Raw genomic sequence first — 18,436 nt, 5'->3', positions numbered from 1 at the left:
CAACAAACAGGAGGTCATTACGCGACATAACAATCTGACGCCCTGCATTTCTGGGTTGCATCCCACTTCTGAGACAATTGGTGTCAGAAGTGGAATGTCTAGTGTTGTTCTCAAGTCCACATAATCCAAGACCAAATCAGGATGAGGACATTAAGGAGTCAGCACCAAACATTTGATGGTCTTTTCATTCCAAAAGACCCTTATTTAAATATAGACTGCACAACTGGTGTCAGAAGTGGGATGTTAGATTGTGCCGCAGTCAAGACCACCCCATCCAAAACCAAGTTAAGCTTTAAGGAGCTGAGACATAGTCAAGACCAAGACGTGAATGAGTCAAAACCAGGTCAAGACCAAAACTTTGACTTTGTGTCAGAAGTTGGATGGATCGCTAATGTTGACCACATAATCAAAGACCAAGACTTTGAGGAGTTGACACCAAGTCATTAGCATTGGTCACCTGCAGACTCTGTGTGCAACCTGTAAACTTGTGAAAAAGGGGGAAAAACAAGTGTCAGCTGTGAGCGTTGAATTATTCAACCCAGTCCGCTGAGCTCTGATAAGACGAGCAAACAAACAACAGTGTGAAGCTCCAGCTTGAGAAAACTGCTTCTGAACCAAATCAGCTCATGCAGGCTTGTGTCTTGTTTGGTGTCACAGTTTGCTCACCACATGGAGCAAATATGGAATGAATAAATGGTTCACGTTCCAATGAAACAAATTTACACTTTCCTACAAAATCACCTTAAGGTCTTCATAGTTGTGTATCACAACAAGGACTGCTGTAATGACTGCTTTACAAGGCTACGTCCATATTTCCTCACAAGTAAATGTCATAAAGTGACCTTATTAGGCAATTTCTGGCCCTCCCACGTGCCTCCAACACCACCCCCCCATCACCAGGCTGTGATCAGCATAATCAGCATATGGTTAACTGGCTTTTATCACATGACAATAACCTTTACAACCCCTTTGGAATGGCATGTGTTAGTAACAGTACGTGAGCTCTCGACATGGGACAACAATTCCTTTCATCCATGCTGAGAAAGTTAGGATTTTTTTTGTGTATAATCTCATTTAAAAGACAGTTCACATTTAAGATGCTAATACTTTCATACTTGACTGTTTGGTTGTTCATGTTTCATATGTGGTATCAACTGGAGGATGCCCAGTGGGATACATTGTGGTTAAAAACTAAATGTGTGTTATTTATTGCCGGAAGAAAAATCCATTGCAAATTAACAGAAATAGTTATGGTTAAATACTGCTTAAAAACTAAATGTGGTGATGAATTATATATTCAGTAAGAAAACATTTTTAAATATGTTTTTAAAATAAGTTGCATGTATACTTTTACTGGTAATAATTACGTAATAACTAGATAATATATACGGGTTAAAAACAAAATGTGGTAATGAATTCTATTCAGTAAGAAAAAAAAATCCCCATTTTTTTTATATGAACCATTAAGTTTTATATATACAGTAATTTAAAAACTATTTAACTATTTAATTTAATTTCTAAAAACAAGTTTATTTGTTTTATGGTTAAAACAAAATGAGTTGTTTTATTTAATGCATTAAGAAAAATCTGTTTAAAAATGAATTGAAATAAATACGGTCAAAAAATTTAATAAATAAAATAAATATACATTAATATAAAATAATATATACATAAAATATTATTAATACCTAATAATAATACATAAATACACTACTTAAACATACAACTTATCTAAATGTTACTGATTAAAAATATGAATTAATATTTTATTACAATATGATTATTAATATTATTATATTACGTAATATTAATTTTAAAAAATAATCACATCAGTTTACTCCCTGCGTGGATGCCAACTTATTTCCTAACATTGTGATGCTGTAATGACTCAAAAGGGTAGCGAAACCTACAAAAGTCCCACTGTGTTTTACTGACTATTTATTTCCAGTTTTCATGCTGGCTTTCGTTCCTGTTTACCGTTTTCAAACCTCAACCGCACGACAGCATCAGAGCAGTTGTGTGTGTTCCATTCCAAAAGTGGTTGAAATGAATGTCTGTCGCGTGATAAGTAAAAGTGTAGATTTAATTTGTTAACACTACTGGGAAATTAAAAGATGATTAATTTGGTGCACGATGTTATCACACCGAGTGATGTCGTTGAAGGGTTATGAATTCCAGTTATATTAATAAGTGTTGATGTTTCTTTGCAGGTGGGCATTGCAGAGGTGTTCCATATGTGCCAAGATAATAGAGGTGAGCCTCCTCCACCTCCACATACTGCCTACACACACACACACACACACACACACACACTTATGGCTTGGCCTCTCTGTCAACTTGTCTCCTGACTGCCATGGAGGTAGCTTGTGATGTCTTTACTAACATAAACGCCTTATTCTGCTGGAGACATATTTTTAGACTGGCACACAGCCTATAATGATGCCAGCCATCAGCAGGTCCATTTATAGATCACACACACACGTGTGTGTGTATGTGCGTGTGTGTACATGCATGTCACTTGACAAGGTTTCCCTCAAACTCATACACAGTCCGTTATACTGTGTACGAAGGAGGCGGAGTGACACCTTATTTGTTTGTATGGCAGAATCCCATAGAAAATAAAGGAAATAGAATTCATCTGTTCCAGAGTCAAACTGTGGCCATCGTAAATCCTTTATTAACTCATATTTTTAGCATTCGCAAGTGTAAAAATAAGTTAACCAGCCTAACCCCTAACGCTAACCCAGGGTTGTCCAAAGTGCGGTTTGATGATCTGAAACGTTTAAGTGTGACAAACACTTTTTCACACCACTGTACTGTATATACGATTGGGGTATGAGCTAGTCAGAAACTATGATAGTTTTTGGTCCAGCTTCTGTGAAGGTGTGGTTATCTTTTTCACTTTTGTCAACAGATAAGTCACCTTCTATCAGTTTCCTTCACTTCTCATTGAATAATGCATAAATGTTCATTCATGAAGTAAATCAAGCAAATGCAGGAGAAGTGAAGAATTTAGCGCTGGTCCCAAATAGCATATTGGTTTCTACTCATACATTGTGAATGCTGCCTGTGTGACAAAACAAGAGTGGTGTAATTACAAGAACATCATTGGCCGACATTGATAGACGCTAATTAAATAGACCTGAAACCTCCAGTTTGGATGCTGACAAACAAGTGCAGGTATAATGCATGGATTGATTAGCACCGGTTTCCCCTCCAAATCAAGCCTCTCGCTTCTTGTAAGTAATTAGGAAGCAAGTGTGCAGACACACATGCTGCTATCGAGCGCTCACAGAGGCGGAGGGAGCCACTAATTGTTTTCTGTTGATTACATGGTGAGCGCAGACTGGCAGGAAAGACGAGTAAGATATAGAAAAAGAAAAGAAAATGAGAGAAATGCAGTTTATTTTTTTCGTTTTTTTTAATGCTTATCAAGAAATGTAAATAATTTTTTTTTAAACGATAATATATAGATTATTAAGCAATCGGAGCAATTTGATTACCTGCATAAATTATTCTTCTGATCAGTTCTGCACTACTGAAATAGTGAACATTTTCCAGAGTTTTATTTTGGTCAATTTAATTTATTGATTTATTTATTTAAATTGGCCCAATGTTATTTCTTTACCGCAGTGAGTAGCTTCACTGTGGTCTTTTTCTTTTTGTAGCTTATTTTATTATTAATTGTAATATACTGTAGATAATGTTGTAAATGTTGTGTTACATGTATTATTAATATGTTATAATTATTTGTGGGAAAATGACAAAACTTAATACAGCTATTGGTTGGTGCCTTTCTTAAAAAGAAAAATACACTCTACCGGTACAGTAATAAAATTATATAATATATAATAACACACGTAACAGTGATAATTGAAATTGAAATATATTGCTGCATTTAACTGTCATTACTTTAATGTAAAAAATAAAATAATAAAATAATAACATTTATTTATAAGCTAAAAAAAGACCACAACAAAGCCTCAATGAACTAAAAATAAATAATAAAAATGGTAGTTAAATATATATATATAAATACAAGAAAAAAATGCAACTGGATAGATAGCATAAGAAAAAAGAAAAAGAAGAAAGAACGAAAGAAAGGCAAGAAAGGAAAGAAAGAAAGAAAGAAAGAAAGAAAATACAAGTTGAAAAAATATGTTAAAAAAAGAATTAATTTAAGAAAAAACTACAATTGGATAGATAGCATAAGAAAAAAGAAAAAGAAGAAAGAACGAAAGAAAGAAAGAAAGAAAGAAAGAAAGAAAGAAAGAAAGAAAGAAAGAAAATACAAGTTGAAAAAATACGTTTAAAAAAACGAATTAAAAACTGTGCATTAAATAAACAAAGTGATGGCTCCCTCTAGCGGTCGTGAACGTCAACACACCCGTGTGGAGAGTTGGACGGGAGTGAACGTAAGTGAGGTCACAGGTTGACGTTTGTGACGTACTTATCACGTCAACGGTGCAGCAGATGTCTTCATTTCCATGTTCTGGTGGACTACATAAAGAAAGCTAGCCCAAGGAGGAATACGTTTTTTTCTTCTTTTTTTTTAAACTCCAGCTGAACTCCAGTTGGCCTCATTGTCTGTTGCCCCGGCAACCGTGTCACACTTACAACATCTCTGTGGGCCTTTTCTCTTGATCAGCCTGCCTTTAGAAAGTATTTATGCTTTTACAGCACTGAAAAAACAGACTAAAGTGAGCAGGATGCTAGTCTTGCGTGCAGGCGGCAGTGTGAAGCCGACAAGTGAAGGGGGCGGGGGGGGGGAAGCCACAGTTATGCAGCAAGCTGGGCTGTGGCCTCCATCTTGTTCCTCCTCCTCCTCCTCTTCCTCCTCGTCTGGAAGCTGTTGACTTGTTCTCCAGATGTGCGCCTCATCTCTTCAGTGATCCACTGGTGCAGACACACAAACACAACAAGCATACACAAGAGCCGCACCAAAAAAAAAAAATCTTCCTGCATACTGTAGATACTAATAATGAATTCATGTAATAATGTGTGTTATTTTTCATATTTTGTTGCTTCATTTGGCTTGAAAATATTAAAAACGGCTCTCGGTGTGATGTTGAGTATAGTTTCACACAGATGTCAATTATTTTAAATAATTATATCATATTTTATAGTTTTACACAAGTGGGACAAATATTAGAAAATATAAAAATAAAAATATATATTACAGTTCGCTATCATGATGTATCACAATGCAGCTTTTTATTTAAAACTATTAAAAATGTATATAATGAAAATATTAATTTTAAAAAGTAATATATTTTAAAATATTTTATATATATTCCAAACTAATTTTACATTCACATTTCAGTCCAAAATGAGAGAGCAGCTCTACAGTATTTTAAACTATAAAGCATATATTTCATCATATTTCATCCATTTTCCAAATACTGATTAATAGCTATTAGTGTGTAAAAATATGTATTTTTTAAATTGCTCTCTGTATTGTGCAGTGCAGTTCTACATCACTTTGCAACATCTGAGAAATACTTTTAAGTAACTTTTCACGTGCTTTCAAATGTATTTTAAAACTGTGCTGAGCTAACTAAATAAAGCAAGAAAATGTTAGAACTCACTCTGCCCTCTGGTTTGATAGTATTTGAAACCATCACAAATATGTTTTAATAATATTTAACGATTTCCAAACTACTTTTTACTGTGGAGGAAAATACAGTTTTAGCACTCTTGCAGTATCAATTAAAAAGTGCACAATTAATACACACAGCTGTTGTCTTGGAGTTGAATGAGCAGGTGTGCCTAATGAAGTGACCAGTGAGGGTATAAGGCAGGGGTGTCCCAACGTTTTCCACCGAGGGTAAAAAGGCTTTTAAAAATGGTTTTATAAATACTAAATTTAAAGCTTTGTGTTCTTATATGAGTGATTAGTACGAACATGACAGCTTTTTCTCTTTACATTGTGTATTCTTGCTCTGTATTTGCTTAATTTACTTGTTGAATTTTATTTCTACAAATGTGCGGTAGGCCTATGAAAAACAAACCCTGAGCTGCAAATGGCCCCCCAAGTCTATTTTGGACACCACTAGTATATACCACCACTAGTACATTGTACTAGTATATAACAACACTCGTTTTCCCCTAAATTGAAACTAAAAGCCAAGAAATGTCTCTCATTTGAGATTTTCTTACAATTCGTCCCTTCATAAGGAAACATTTGGTGTTGCTCACAGAAAGACAGGAGAGCCAGCAAACATCTTGACTTGGAGGTGGACCCATGGAGATGTCCCTGCTGTGTCTTTTGTATGTGTAACTGGACAAAAAAAGTCAGCTGTCTTAAAGGAATGTTCTTTGTTCCCTCAAAATGAAAAAGTGGAGCAGCACTGACCTCACTAAAGTCTTATTAGCTGAACTTTACTTCAGAAATCATGCTGGAGAAAGATGACGTAATGATCCCTTCAGGTACTGGGGAAAAGTTGGAATCATCAAGGACTATTCATGTTTGTCCTTTTTATAAGAAGAAGGCGGAGTTGTTGTTTCTGTCTTTTTTTTTTCAGCAAGTGGTTATGGGTCCAAGTGGTGTTATGTAACAACACAGAGAAGTTCTGCTTCACATGCCTGCGAGGAGCTCCAACGAGTCAGTTCTGAAGTCACACTACAGCCGTAAGTGTCCTTTTTACTAGTAAACTTTAAACGCAACAAAATTCTACTTTGGTCCGTTTAATGCACTATAGGGGACGCGATGGGCAGCGGGACAAGCCGCGGGACTAGCCGCGGGACGAAAGTGGCACCTGCGGGGCTGAGCGAGGCGAACAAGGCGACCAAAACCACCACAGCAGTCGGTTCGTCCAAACAACACACTCCGGCCCGAGCCTTCCATCTCCTGAGGATCCACGCCCGCCGCAGGGCTCCACCAGCGGACTGTCACAGCGCCGGGCACGACTCGGAGCTCTCCGGGGACGACGAGGACGTGGACGCGGAGTTGGACGCCGTCCTCGCCGGCTATGAGGAGGAAGAGGTGGTGGTGGAGGAACGGAAGAGGACTTGTGTCAAGAAGTGTTCCAAAAGGTCCAGAACGTACGGACTGTGTCATTTCAGTAGCCGGGAGGAGGATGAGGGTCAGCAGGGGGCGTCCTGCTCAGGCCTGAGTGGGGCACATGGGCCACATGGCTCCCAGGGAGCAAACAACAACAAGAGAAGCCATGATGCCTTCACTGCCGTACACAAAGTAAGAAACATTGAACTGTCTATAATTTACACATATTTTGTCACTTCAACACAACTCAGTGAAGGTCATGCTGCACAATCCTGTACATCGTTAGATAAGTTTATATACTAATAAACATATCTATCAACTAAACATATTAACTAAATCAACGTTTTATTTATTGCATTATTTATATTCATTATACTATATTGACATATTTTATATGAAGAAAATGTCATGTAATATATTACATATTAAGTAAAAAATGTTTTACATGATAGTATGTTAAAATATGATGAAGTATATAAAAGTGTCACAGCGTGAAGTATATAAAATAAGGAAATATAAACATTTTAAAATATGACATCTAATCCATTAAGTACAAATAAAAAAACACTGAAATCTCTATATATTATATAAAATGCGTCTGTGTAGGCTCTCAGTCATACAGGAGTTGTCCATCGAGGGAAAGGCTTCTTGAGACGTCATCTGTACTTCTGTGAAGGTGTCGGATGTTTCGCGCCTCATCCGAAGAGCTCCCCCCACTCTTACTGTATTTAAGGCCTAGGCTACCAGCACTTGTTAGTTCGCTGACGAAGCTCTTCGGATGAGGTGCAAAACGTCCGACACCTTCTTCACAGAAGTACAGATGACGTCTCAAGAAGCCTTTCCCTCAATTATATAAAATGGTTGATCAAAGAGCTATTCACTTCAATTATATTTTCATATTTTGTTAAACCATATATATATAATTATTTAAAAACTGACTTATCAGGTAAATCAACGTTTCATTTTTATTATATTAAATTCTGAAATTACATCTATTAATATATTTTTAAAGAAAATATAAAATTGAAATATATTCAAATGCATTTTAAAAATATGAGAACAACATTCTCATTCCAACACACACACACACACACACACACACACACATTTAATTGTTTGATAAATGTGCCATTACCTTCAATTTGAATATTTTCATATTTTTTTAAACAACTAAATAAAAAAATTATTTTATGTACTAATTTCTGTATTGTGATAAAAAGTTAACTTTAAAAAAACAAAAACATTTTTAGGGGTGTCCCGATGTAACGTTTTCACTTCCGAGACTATTTATTTATTTTTATATTGGCGCCTTGAATTTTCGGCCAATACCAATATTGAGCCATTGTCAACACGAAACATACATACTTCGAGGTGCTCAATGAAGCCTTTAAAGCCGACATTACTCCCCACCGACGGGGGCTACTCTTTTATGTTATAGCTGACTTTTTGCTGTCCAGCGGGAGTTTCCCGTGTGATGCCGTGTAATACAGTGTATGCGTGATGAGGTTGGTCGTATTAAACTTACCTGGTTCCATGCCACCACGGGAAACTTGTGCATGACAAGTTTTGCACTCAGCTGTAACGTCTGACAACGGCTGACATCACCTTGCTACTTTGTTGGCACGCTGGCAAACACAATTGTTGCGATCACAAGGGCTCTATCCAGTCACTGCTGGATAGACATGTTCGGGTGGAGTCTGGAACCGACTGTATCAGAGTGGCAATAACAGAGATTTAAGATGGAGGCCAATATAATGCGATTTTTTTTTTGTATTTTTTTTTTTTATATATCGACTCGATATCCGGTATCAATACTGGTTGCGGTGATCAGACTGTTCTGTGATCGCCTATGACGCTCACAGCCACCAGACGGCCTGTCTGAGCGCGTCATCTGCAGGGAACTAACTTAACAAAATCAAAGTGATTATTAATTGTAACCTTTGTGAAAGTACAATGTTTAATAAAGTTCTCATTAATTACAACTAGAACCACTAATTATAAACCGTGATGTTTCCTTTTCCCTGCCAGTGTTCTCCTCAGGCCTTCTTGACAACAGGACCAGTGCTGGGAGATGCTCCGCCATCATCACAACAGCAGATGTAAGTCGATCACCCTGATCAGTAATGGATTGTAGAGCTCAGTGGAGGAGTTAAACATCCAGTCAGATCATATTGCCCACATACAGCCAATTCAATTAGGAACAACAAGCATGCTAGTGTGAAAACAAGTTGTCTTTTATTTTTATTTTATCCATATTATTTTTATGAGATGTATTTTTATTAGGGCTGTCAAAATTAGTGCATTAATGGCGGTAACTAATTTATGTAATTAGGTTAAAATTTGTACCGTCATTAACACATGTGCATCACGTTAAGCTACGTCGCTGTTATGACGACAGACGGAGCCACAATAGCGTCCCCACAGAGTCACAAAGAGTCTGATGCTCTTTAAGAACTTTTCCAACCCCACATATGTATCTACAACTCACAAACACATCTCTCATCCCTTCGTCCTGGGAACCACACTTCCTCACTAGACAACTGCAAGATGCATTCACGGACAATCCGAATGTCATACCAGCGTCTTTATTATGCGTGTATGTGCGGTCTAAATGAACATAAAGACAAACAAAAACAGAAAATGGATATTCTTACCTCTCACTAATGTAACTGTCAAGTACAATTTGCTGCAATTAAGTATGCTAGGAAAACACAGAAAATACATCTACACTCAAAACATGTGAATTCAACGTAAGATACGTGGTGTCTGTGAACGCAACCCTTCATGGCTCATAATAAATGTCCTGCTACTACTAAAGAGACTTGCGTTGGGCAGATACATTTGTGGTATCTTTTAAGCTTGATTTAAACTTTCAGTTCATTTGGAGCTTTTAATTAGGTACACATACCTGTATATACTGTATGTGTCCTGTCATTTATCTTTCTCGTCATAAAATACAGCAAAAATGGGGATATTTCACACATAGTGGCAAATGGTGATTAATCATGTTTAATTAATTTGAAAACTGTGATTAATTTCAATACAAATTTTAATCATTTGACAGCCCTTATTTTTATATATTTTTTATTATTCTGTTTTATAATATATATACTGTAATATTCTTGTGCTTGCTATCATAGAGTACCATCAGAAATTGGATTTTTAAAAATATTTATTTTTAGTATTTTTTTTAACTTCACATTTCTATCATCTCTTTTCAGCACTTTAGCCACGCCAGTCATCCTGTATGATGGCTCGGAAGAAGAACTGATGGACACCATTGAGAGGGACTTTAGTTGACCTTTCACTGTTTTTGCATTTAACATGTAGAGACGACACACTCACTTCATGTGTAACCTACCTAGTTTGGCGGAAAAATAGCAACCAAGGCACATTTTGCTGGGTGCTGCAATGGAAATAAGTGTTGCATATGTAGAAGTGCAACGTGAGCAACTTTTGGTTAATGCTGCCAACATGCAAAGGAAGCCATGTGCTGCTGGCCATGTTTATTTAGGTTTCCTTCCTGACCACACTTAAGGAGCACTTCTCCACCCACTGAAGGAAGGAATGTGTGCCACAAAGTCTTTTAATGGACCCTAACTGCTCAACTTTCAGCAAAAGAGGTCTGCTGCCACCTAGTGGTGGGATACTAGCATCTAGTGTACAGTATGTGTGTATTAACACATGAGCATCGCTCCACTAAGAGTGTTTTTGGGGCCACACTGAAGATTAAAAAAAAAGCTACAATAAAGTTCTAAAATTAAGAGATTAAAACCATAATGTGTAATGGAAAAATGAAATATAAGGTAATATTTTTAAAATGCAATATTACCACAACAAATTACAAGAAAAAAAATTTAACTTTCAAGAAAATAATAAAAAAAAATAAAATAGTACATATTTTAGCTCTACATATTTTTTAAAAGTTTTTTAAAGACAAAAGTCAATATTACAAAAACGAAAGGCCACAATATTAGAAAAAATGTCATTAAAAATGGTGTGAACCTGTGGGAATAAAATGTTTACATTTTGAGACAAAAAAAAAAAAACAGGGGAGGTTGTGGGGGGGGTGTTTCATGACAAAAAAGTTACAAGAATAAAGTTGTAGTATAGAAAGAAAGTCATTATACAATGATAAAGTTAGACATAAAGTCGCAGTATTAGAAGATGTTGGCATTGTTACGAAACGAGGGAAAACACCTTTATTCTTTTGCTAACGTTATTTTCGCTTAAGTTTTTTTGTCTGGTAATATTTGAACTGTGTTGTGGTAGGATTTTATTGTTCTTTTCAGCGTGGCCTTAATACTTTTCTGCTTGCCTCAAGTGTGTTTAACGACCGGTGACTTCCAACCAGAAATTTGTGTTTTTCAAACAGAAAGGTTAAAAACAAGGTTAAAACATGTCATTTGTGCCATTTTATCATCATAATGACAGTTTGAGCAGGTGGACAGCACAAGAACATTCCATTTTTTTTTTTTTTACATTTGTACCGCAATATAAATGCAACATTCCTTAAATGTTTTACAATATGTATTTAAAAACATAACGTAAAAATTGTAACCAACAACATTTGAAGTTAAATATTAAAAATGAATGTATTTTAAATAAGAGTAACGCTAATAAAACGCATTGTTGTTGGCATTTAGAGGAGTTGACTGTGACTGACTTTCTTTGAAGGCCTGTAGAACGATATTCTCCTGTTCACCGCCGTCCACAGTTTGGGAGGAAGAAGAGGGAGCTGCTGTCGGAGAACGTCACAGGAGCTAACATTCTTTGCAATGTAGTCCTCGCAAATTCTACACGAATGACAAAAAAAGTTTGATGTTCATGTAAGGAACAGAACAAGTAATAGAGAAGTACCGGTATTCACCTGAACAGCGGATACGGCGCCATCTGGAAGACCAGGGCGTCATTGCAGTGACCCTGAGGACACGTTCATGATTAGCCAACTAGTCATCCACGGCAAAATTATATATTTTATCATCACATAAACACGTAAACTGAAAAAAAAAAAACATCTCTACCTAAAATGGTTTTGAATTACATATTTTCATCAATATAATTTTGAATAAGATTTTATACATATACTTTACGATTTTAAATTGTTAACTATTTAAATGAAATGCTTGATGTGCTTGCTTTAGTTTACACAATGATTTTTGTAAATGCAGTTTCTCCTTTCGGATTAGTGTTTTTTAGTTGTTTTTGTTCAGTTAACCACCAAATCCAACGCAAGTGACATACTCCAAATGTCAGAAATGCTTTTGATACGAATGCAAACAGATGGTCTTAGTTTACGACCTGCATCGAATAGAGAAAAGAGAGTATCATTGTTCTACTAACACAATTTCTTTCCTCAGATTCAACATGCCTGCTATAGTTTTTCATGTAGCTACTCACCGTGTCAACAAGGAGAATGTAATCACAGCTGCCTCCAAACACAATGATATCGGAGTCTTTGCCGGGACACGCAGAGTGCCACAACCTAGGACCAGAAACAGGACCCCAATGCTACACAATATCCATTGATCGTTTTTAGTATAATAGGCTACAGTACCTTGGCTTGTTCTTAAAAGGGTGTTCCACTTCTCTCCATGTCTTTGTCTCCATGTCAAACAGCCAGCCATCACCTGGCGGTGCAGAAAAACGAAAATGAAACAAAACAGGAGAAGCATGTGAAAGTGATATCAGGTAATGTTCTAACTCATCGGCTTGCAGTCCGCACTGAGACCTCCAAAGAGAAACAAGGTGCTCTCAGACGATGCCGTGAGCGAATGCCACGACCTGCCCGCTGGAACACTCGACACTGGCACTCTGTACACAATCATTTACAACAATGTCAAAAAACAACAACATGAAAGAGTGACATATCACAGCCACTCACATTTCTGACCAGGTCCATGACTCAAGGTCCAAGCAGTGAATGTCGCTTGTTCTTGTTTCCTGCATAAATCAAGATGGAAAAAAGCAGAAATAATGAATGTTTTATTTCCAATAATGCTGACAAGAGCTCTCACCTTCACTCTGCCACCACAAATGTAGCCCCTGGTTCCCAGCTGGGCGCTGGCATGGGCCGCTCTGGGGGCGGGAGCATGGCCATGTGTTTGAGCTTGACTCCAACTGGACTGTCCGGGGTCAAATATGTGGACCTCGTTGTTCCATCCCCACAGGATGTCCTCAAACAGCACACAAGACATACTGAATTTTATACATACTGAATTACCCTCTGAGGAAAATGAACACCAGACATTGCTTGTCAACAGAAAGAAATGTCTAAGTGAATAAAAATGGTTTTATATAACCCTGAAATTGAAAAAAAAAAACATTACTAAATTAAACTGATTAGTTAAATAATAAAACAGATTTTCCTCTGTTCACACAATAAATTAAAATGAACATCATCATTTTGTCAGCCTCAATATATTTCCATGTACATGCGTGTCTGTTTTCCTCATATCCCACTTCCAAACAGACAGGATTCACTTTGTGCATTTGTGTTTTGTCTGATATACGTTTTCTCTCCTGTGAAGAGACATAGCAGCTCACAGGACTAACCCTTTTCTGGTTTTGCAGCATTTCTGTGATGCGTTCCAAAGAATTTGTTTTTACCTTCACGAGAAAAGAATTTTACAAAAACTGTTTCTTCTAATCATAGGAAACTATTGCCCAAACTGAAGAAAAAACAATTACTACATTTACTATTACAATTCTCCCTAGTATTTTTTTACTTAATCAAGTTCCAAATAGTAACATACAGTATTTATTTGTGTAATAAACTCACCTCTGATAAATCATCTACAATGAAGCTTCTGTTTCTTCTATCAACCTCTGCCAGAAGTTTGTGACCGTATCCTCCAAAGTAAATGATTCTGGAGAACACAAAGTGGTTTCTTTTAATGACAGATTAAAGACGACTATTCCGACAGTGTTTGCCCCCTTCCTGATTTCTTTTTTTTTTTTTTTTTTTTTTTTTTTTTTTTATGTTTGTCACACCTAAAGGGATAGTTTGGATTTTTTTACATGAAGTTGTATGACATCCCCATCAGCATTGTAGTCCATTAATAGGGACTTGCCCCACAATTGGTCTCCTAAGTCCAGTTCTGGTCAGATTTCTGTGATGAAGAATGTAGTTCCGCTTAGTTGCTGGGGTCAATTAAGTACAAAGAGTTTGGCTTCTCAAAATACGCGCCGCGGCCATCTTGTTTACATATGTGTTCCACAGCGGAAGAAGATTCGAGTGTCTTCGTCACATACACATGAACGACGGTGCGCAGGGATACGGCGGGAGACAAATGCTGTATAACACAGAGTGTTTTGTGAGGTCTGATTTTTTTGAGAAGGCATTTTTGTGATGCAAATGTATTACTCTTTTGAACGCATATTGTTTTGAGAAGCCTAACTCTTTACTTAATTGTCCCCAGCAACTAAGCGGAACTACGTTCTTCATCACAGAAATCTGACTAGAACTGGACTTAGGAGACCAAGTGAGGGGTAAGGCACTGTTAATGGACTACAATGCTGATGGTGATGTTGTACAACTTCTTGTCAAAAAATCCAAACTTTCCCTTTAAATGTTTCAGATAATCAAACAAATTTAAGTATTAGTCAATGGCAATACAACTGAACACAAAATGCAGTTTTTTGATGATAATGTTTATTATTAAGGGGCCAAAAAAATCCAAACCTGTGTGAAAAAGTGATTGCCCCCTTATCCTAATAACTGGTCGGCCACCCACAGCAGCAACAACTGCAATCAAGCTTTTGCGATAACTTGCATTAAGCCTCTTACAGCGCTGTGGAGAAATTTTGGGCCACTCATCTTTGCAGAATTGTTGTAATTCAGCCACATTGGAGGGTTTTCCAGCATGAACCTCCTTTTTAAGGTCATGCCACAGAACCTTAATAGCAGTCAGGTAAGGACTTTGAATCGACCACTCCAAGTCTCAGCCATTCAGAGGTGGACTTGCTGGTGTGATTTGGATCATCTCATCAGACCACAAACTATTTTCCCAAAGGTCTTGGGGATCATCAAGATCATCAAGCCTTAATGTTCTTTTTGTTCAACAGTGGTTTTCATCTTTGAACTCTGCCATGTAGGCCGTTTTTGCCCAGTGTCTTTTTTATGGTGGAGTCATGAACACTAACCTTAACTGAGGCAAGTGAGGCCTGCAGTTCTTTGGATGTTGTTGTGGGGTCTTTTGTGACTTCTTGGATGAGCAGTCGCTGCGCTCTTGGGGTAATTTTGGTTGCCCAGCCACTCCTGGGAAGGTTCACCACTGTTCCATGTTTTCACCATTTGTGGATAATGGCTCTCACTGTGGTTTGCTGGAGTCCCAAAGCTTTAGAAATGGCTTTGTAACTTTTACAGACTGATAGATCTCAATTAATCTCAGTTATGTTTTAAGAGGGGGGGGGCAATCACTTTTTCCACACAGGGCCATGTAGGTTTGGATTATTTTTCTCCCTTAATAATAAAACGTTTCATTTGAAAACTGCATTTTGTGTTCAGTTGTTTTGTCTGACTAATATTTACATTTGCTTGATGATCTGAATCATTCAAGTGTGACAAATGTGCAAAAAAATAAGAAATTAGGCTCACCACTGTATATAATACTCAAATATTCTTGTAAGGACCTTACCTTCCTTTATGAAGCCAGCAGGATAGTTTGTCTCGAGGTGATGGAGAACAACCAATTTGGTGCTCGACGTTCATCCATTTATATTCGCCGCCTGCCAGATTGACGCGATAGATCTGTTGGAAAGTCACACATTATGTAATGTTTTATAATGCAGTCATCTATCTGATCTGTTTATTTAGTATGAGAAGTACTTTACAGTAGATGCACAGACGTATTTTGAAACTCTCATCCAGCCAGGTAAATAATTAAGAGGTGTGTCTCTTTTATCAATGTGGCATCAACTAACAGCATTAGCCTCATGTGTCTCACTTGATTGGTCTGCCCGTTGTCATCACAACCTCCAAATATGTACATGTGACCATTAAGGGAGCAGCCACAGGCCCCCGACATGGAGGGTGGGACTTCGCCCGTCATGTGGAATTTTTGCCTTAGAAAAGAATAAAAAATGCAGATGAGCAACTTTTCCGATAAATGTTGTACATCTACTACAACACCGCATCATTGCAACAATGTTACATACATATTTAATATTCTTACCATATGCCTTGTACAAGGTCATATACCCAGAATTCATCATTGGGGAGGAAGACTTCATCATCATCAACTGACTGTGGAGAAGATAAACATTACTTCAAGTCAGCCACTGTGACATAATTCTGCCATTTTTTTACATCCAACTATAGAAGACCAGAGGTGTCCAAAGTGCAGCCCAAGGGACCTTGGGCTGCACTTTGTCCTTGTATTTCTTATACTGTAGGTACCACTACTTCATGTTTGTACATTGCTAGCTGCATGATAATGGCTGTAAAGCTTTACATTTATTACAAGGTAAAAGTGATAGGTAAAATCTAATAAGATCCATTCAAATGCTTAACCTAAAAAACTTAAAACTAAGATAATAATCAGTTTTGAGTGACACTCTCCAAAAGGTATTACAGTAATATTCCACTATGTTTGTTATTCTAGGGGTATTCTGCAAAAGTGGCTCAACCAACACAGGCTTTGTGCTCAAGATGCAGCTCAACAGAACCTAATATCTGCCATCAGATTAATTGGGCCCACGACGGTGGTTATCAACTTTGTCAAGTCCGTTTTTAATTTTTGTGCTAAGTCCGCATTCACATAAAAGGGAGCGTTTGACGCCATATTATTCTACTTCCGCTGAAAAGCGAAGCGATCCCAGCCAGTGTATTTTACACAAGGTGCCCAAGTCAGATGTGGAGGGAATTTGAGGGTTTCAAAGTAGTTCAGAGGAGGAAAAGGGGCCGGTGTTGATCGAGTGCTCCTGCTAGTATTGAGGATAAACTTACATAAATGTCAGTTTAAATGAATGTAAACTTACCCAATATGTTTACTCTGGCACCAACGGGTTCCCATGCCGCTATATTCTTTTTTTAGAAATGTCAAATAGCTTCTGAAAATTATGTTTCAGTTTATTTTAATTGTGGATGATTACAACATCCTTTGTTTTAGCAGTACACTGTGAGTAAAAAGAAATTATCTTGAGAAAAAAATATATCCTTGAAAACATTGACAAACTATTGATCACAAAAAAAGATGCATCGATTATCGTTTTATCACCACACCACAGACCTCTGAATCGTAATCGCATCGAATCGTGAGGTGGCCAGAGATGTAGTGTTCCTGTATTGTGTTGCCATTGTGTAGGTGCACCTAATTAAGTGACAGGTGTGTCAAGCTACAGTAAAGTATGTATATTAATGTGTATATTTACCATGTAGCCTCCCCACACGTACAGAAAGTTCCCCTCTACCACTGCCGTGTGTCCACTGCGTTCGCGGGCAACCAGCTCCGAGCGGCTCTCCAACGACTCCATGGGCAGGCGGCTAAATATAAACAGCGACAGAGACTGAAATGTTTACTACAAAAACGTCTCCACTTACCACTCTCCTGCGCTATAGTTGGACTACAGAAATGGAAGACATAACTCATAAAAAAAACATTCTTGCTTTGCCATGAATGTTAGCTTACTGTTTGACAGCACTGTCAAGTTTGACACAGAGCTAGCTAAACAGCTAACATCAGAAAACAGGTGATTAAGACGGGCATAAAAAGAGCCATTTTGAGCAAGTTTACACGATAAACGCGCTGTAAACATAGCCAGCACAGCTTTTTCTGAGACATTCGTACCGTTTGTTCTCATGTTATTGAAGCTGCAATATCTGGCATGCGCAACATGACATAGATCGATGTCCCTGACACATTAGCTCAGCTGCGTCAAAAAAGCTTCAAAACAAAACGACATATCCTGGGCGTTTCTTTTCAAAATAAAACAATATATCCGGCGAGTCGTTGCCGTTCATAATAAAAGCCCAATGCTACACAAAACAAAAAACAAAAACAATCGAATTAGAGGATGAGAATTAACAGAAAATAAAAGGTATTGTGTATTATGCCAATTCAACTATGCGATAAAGCAACATTTTTGTGTTTTAGATCTTTATCGTACCTGTATTTATTACAAACCATTGTACTGTATTTATGAATATATTTTATTATTGTATCATATATATAAACTGAAACACAGATTCTGTATTTTCATATTTCAAAAATATGACAATAAAAAAGGTTCCTCATTTTCAACTATTTCAAACTACCTCTCCATGTTAGATCAAATGAACCATAACAAGAATTCTTTTCAGGCAGTGATATTCACACTCATTTAACATGAAATAGAAAATAAAAGCAAACAAATGTGCACAAACAAACACAGATTAATGTAATCTGGCACTGACACAGGGTGCTGGCAGATTGAAAGTCATGCAGCTGTAAC

At 37.2% G+C, this 18,436-nt stretch overlaps 2 protein-coding genes across 3 annotated transcripts; one reads left to right on the top strand and one right to left on the bottom strand.

Moving 5' to 3' along the window:
* Positions 1-2,214: 2,214 nt before the first annotated feature.
* On the top strand, positions 2,215-11,723 carry LOC129192047 (uncharacterized). The gene is made up of 5 exons (XM_054795506.1): positions 2,215-2,253; positions 6,525-6,630; positions 6,702-7,195; positions 9,032-9,102; positions 10,225-11,723. Exons 2-5 carry the CDS (start codon positions 6,582-6,584, stop codon positions 10,301-10,303), a joined length of 693 nt encoding a protein of 230 aa, XP_054651481.1. The 5' UTR covers positions 2,215-2,253; positions 6,525-6,581; the 3' UTR covers positions 10,304-11,723.
* LOC129192046 (kelch domain-containing protein 1-like) lies at positions 7,835-17,935 on the bottom strand. 2 transcript variants are annotated; one of them, XM_054795504.1, is made up of 13 exons: positions 17,794-17,935; positions 17,378-17,489; positions 16,180-16,250; positions 15,952-16,069; positions 15,643-15,755; positions 13,786-13,872; positions 13,021-13,186; positions 12,888-12,946; positions 12,708-12,817; positions 12,561-12,633; positions 12,404-12,488; positions 11,874-11,926; positions 7,835-11,799 (listed from the first exon to the last, which is right to left on the bottom strand). In XM_054795504.1, exons 2-13 carry the CDS (start codon positions 17,477-17,479, stop codon positions 11,646-11,648), a joined length of 1,191 nt encoding a protein of 396 aa, XP_054651479.1. In that variant the 5' UTR covers positions 17,480-17,489; positions 17,794-17,935; the 3' UTR covers positions 7,835-11,645. The 2 variants fall into 2 exon arrangements, with proteins under 2 accessions (XP_054651479.1, XP_054651480.1); XM_054795505.1 differs by having other exon boundaries at positions 7,841-11,799; positions 13,021-13,179; positions 13,785-13,872.
* Between the last annotated feature and the right edge of the window lie 501 nt (positions 17,936-18,436).

This window comes from Dunckerocampus dactyliophorus, chromosome 13, assembly GCF_027744805.1.
Source record: "Dunckerocampus dactyliophorus isolate RoL2022-P2 chromosome 13, RoL_Ddac_1.1, whole genome shotgun sequence".
NCBI classification, from domain to species: Eukaryota; Metazoa; Chordata; class Actinopteri; order Syngnathiformes; family Syngnathidae; genus Dunckerocampus; species Dunckerocampus dactyliophorus.
Note: the sequence above shows the minus strand (reverse complement) of the source record. Positions and strands in the feature narration are given on the sequence as shown.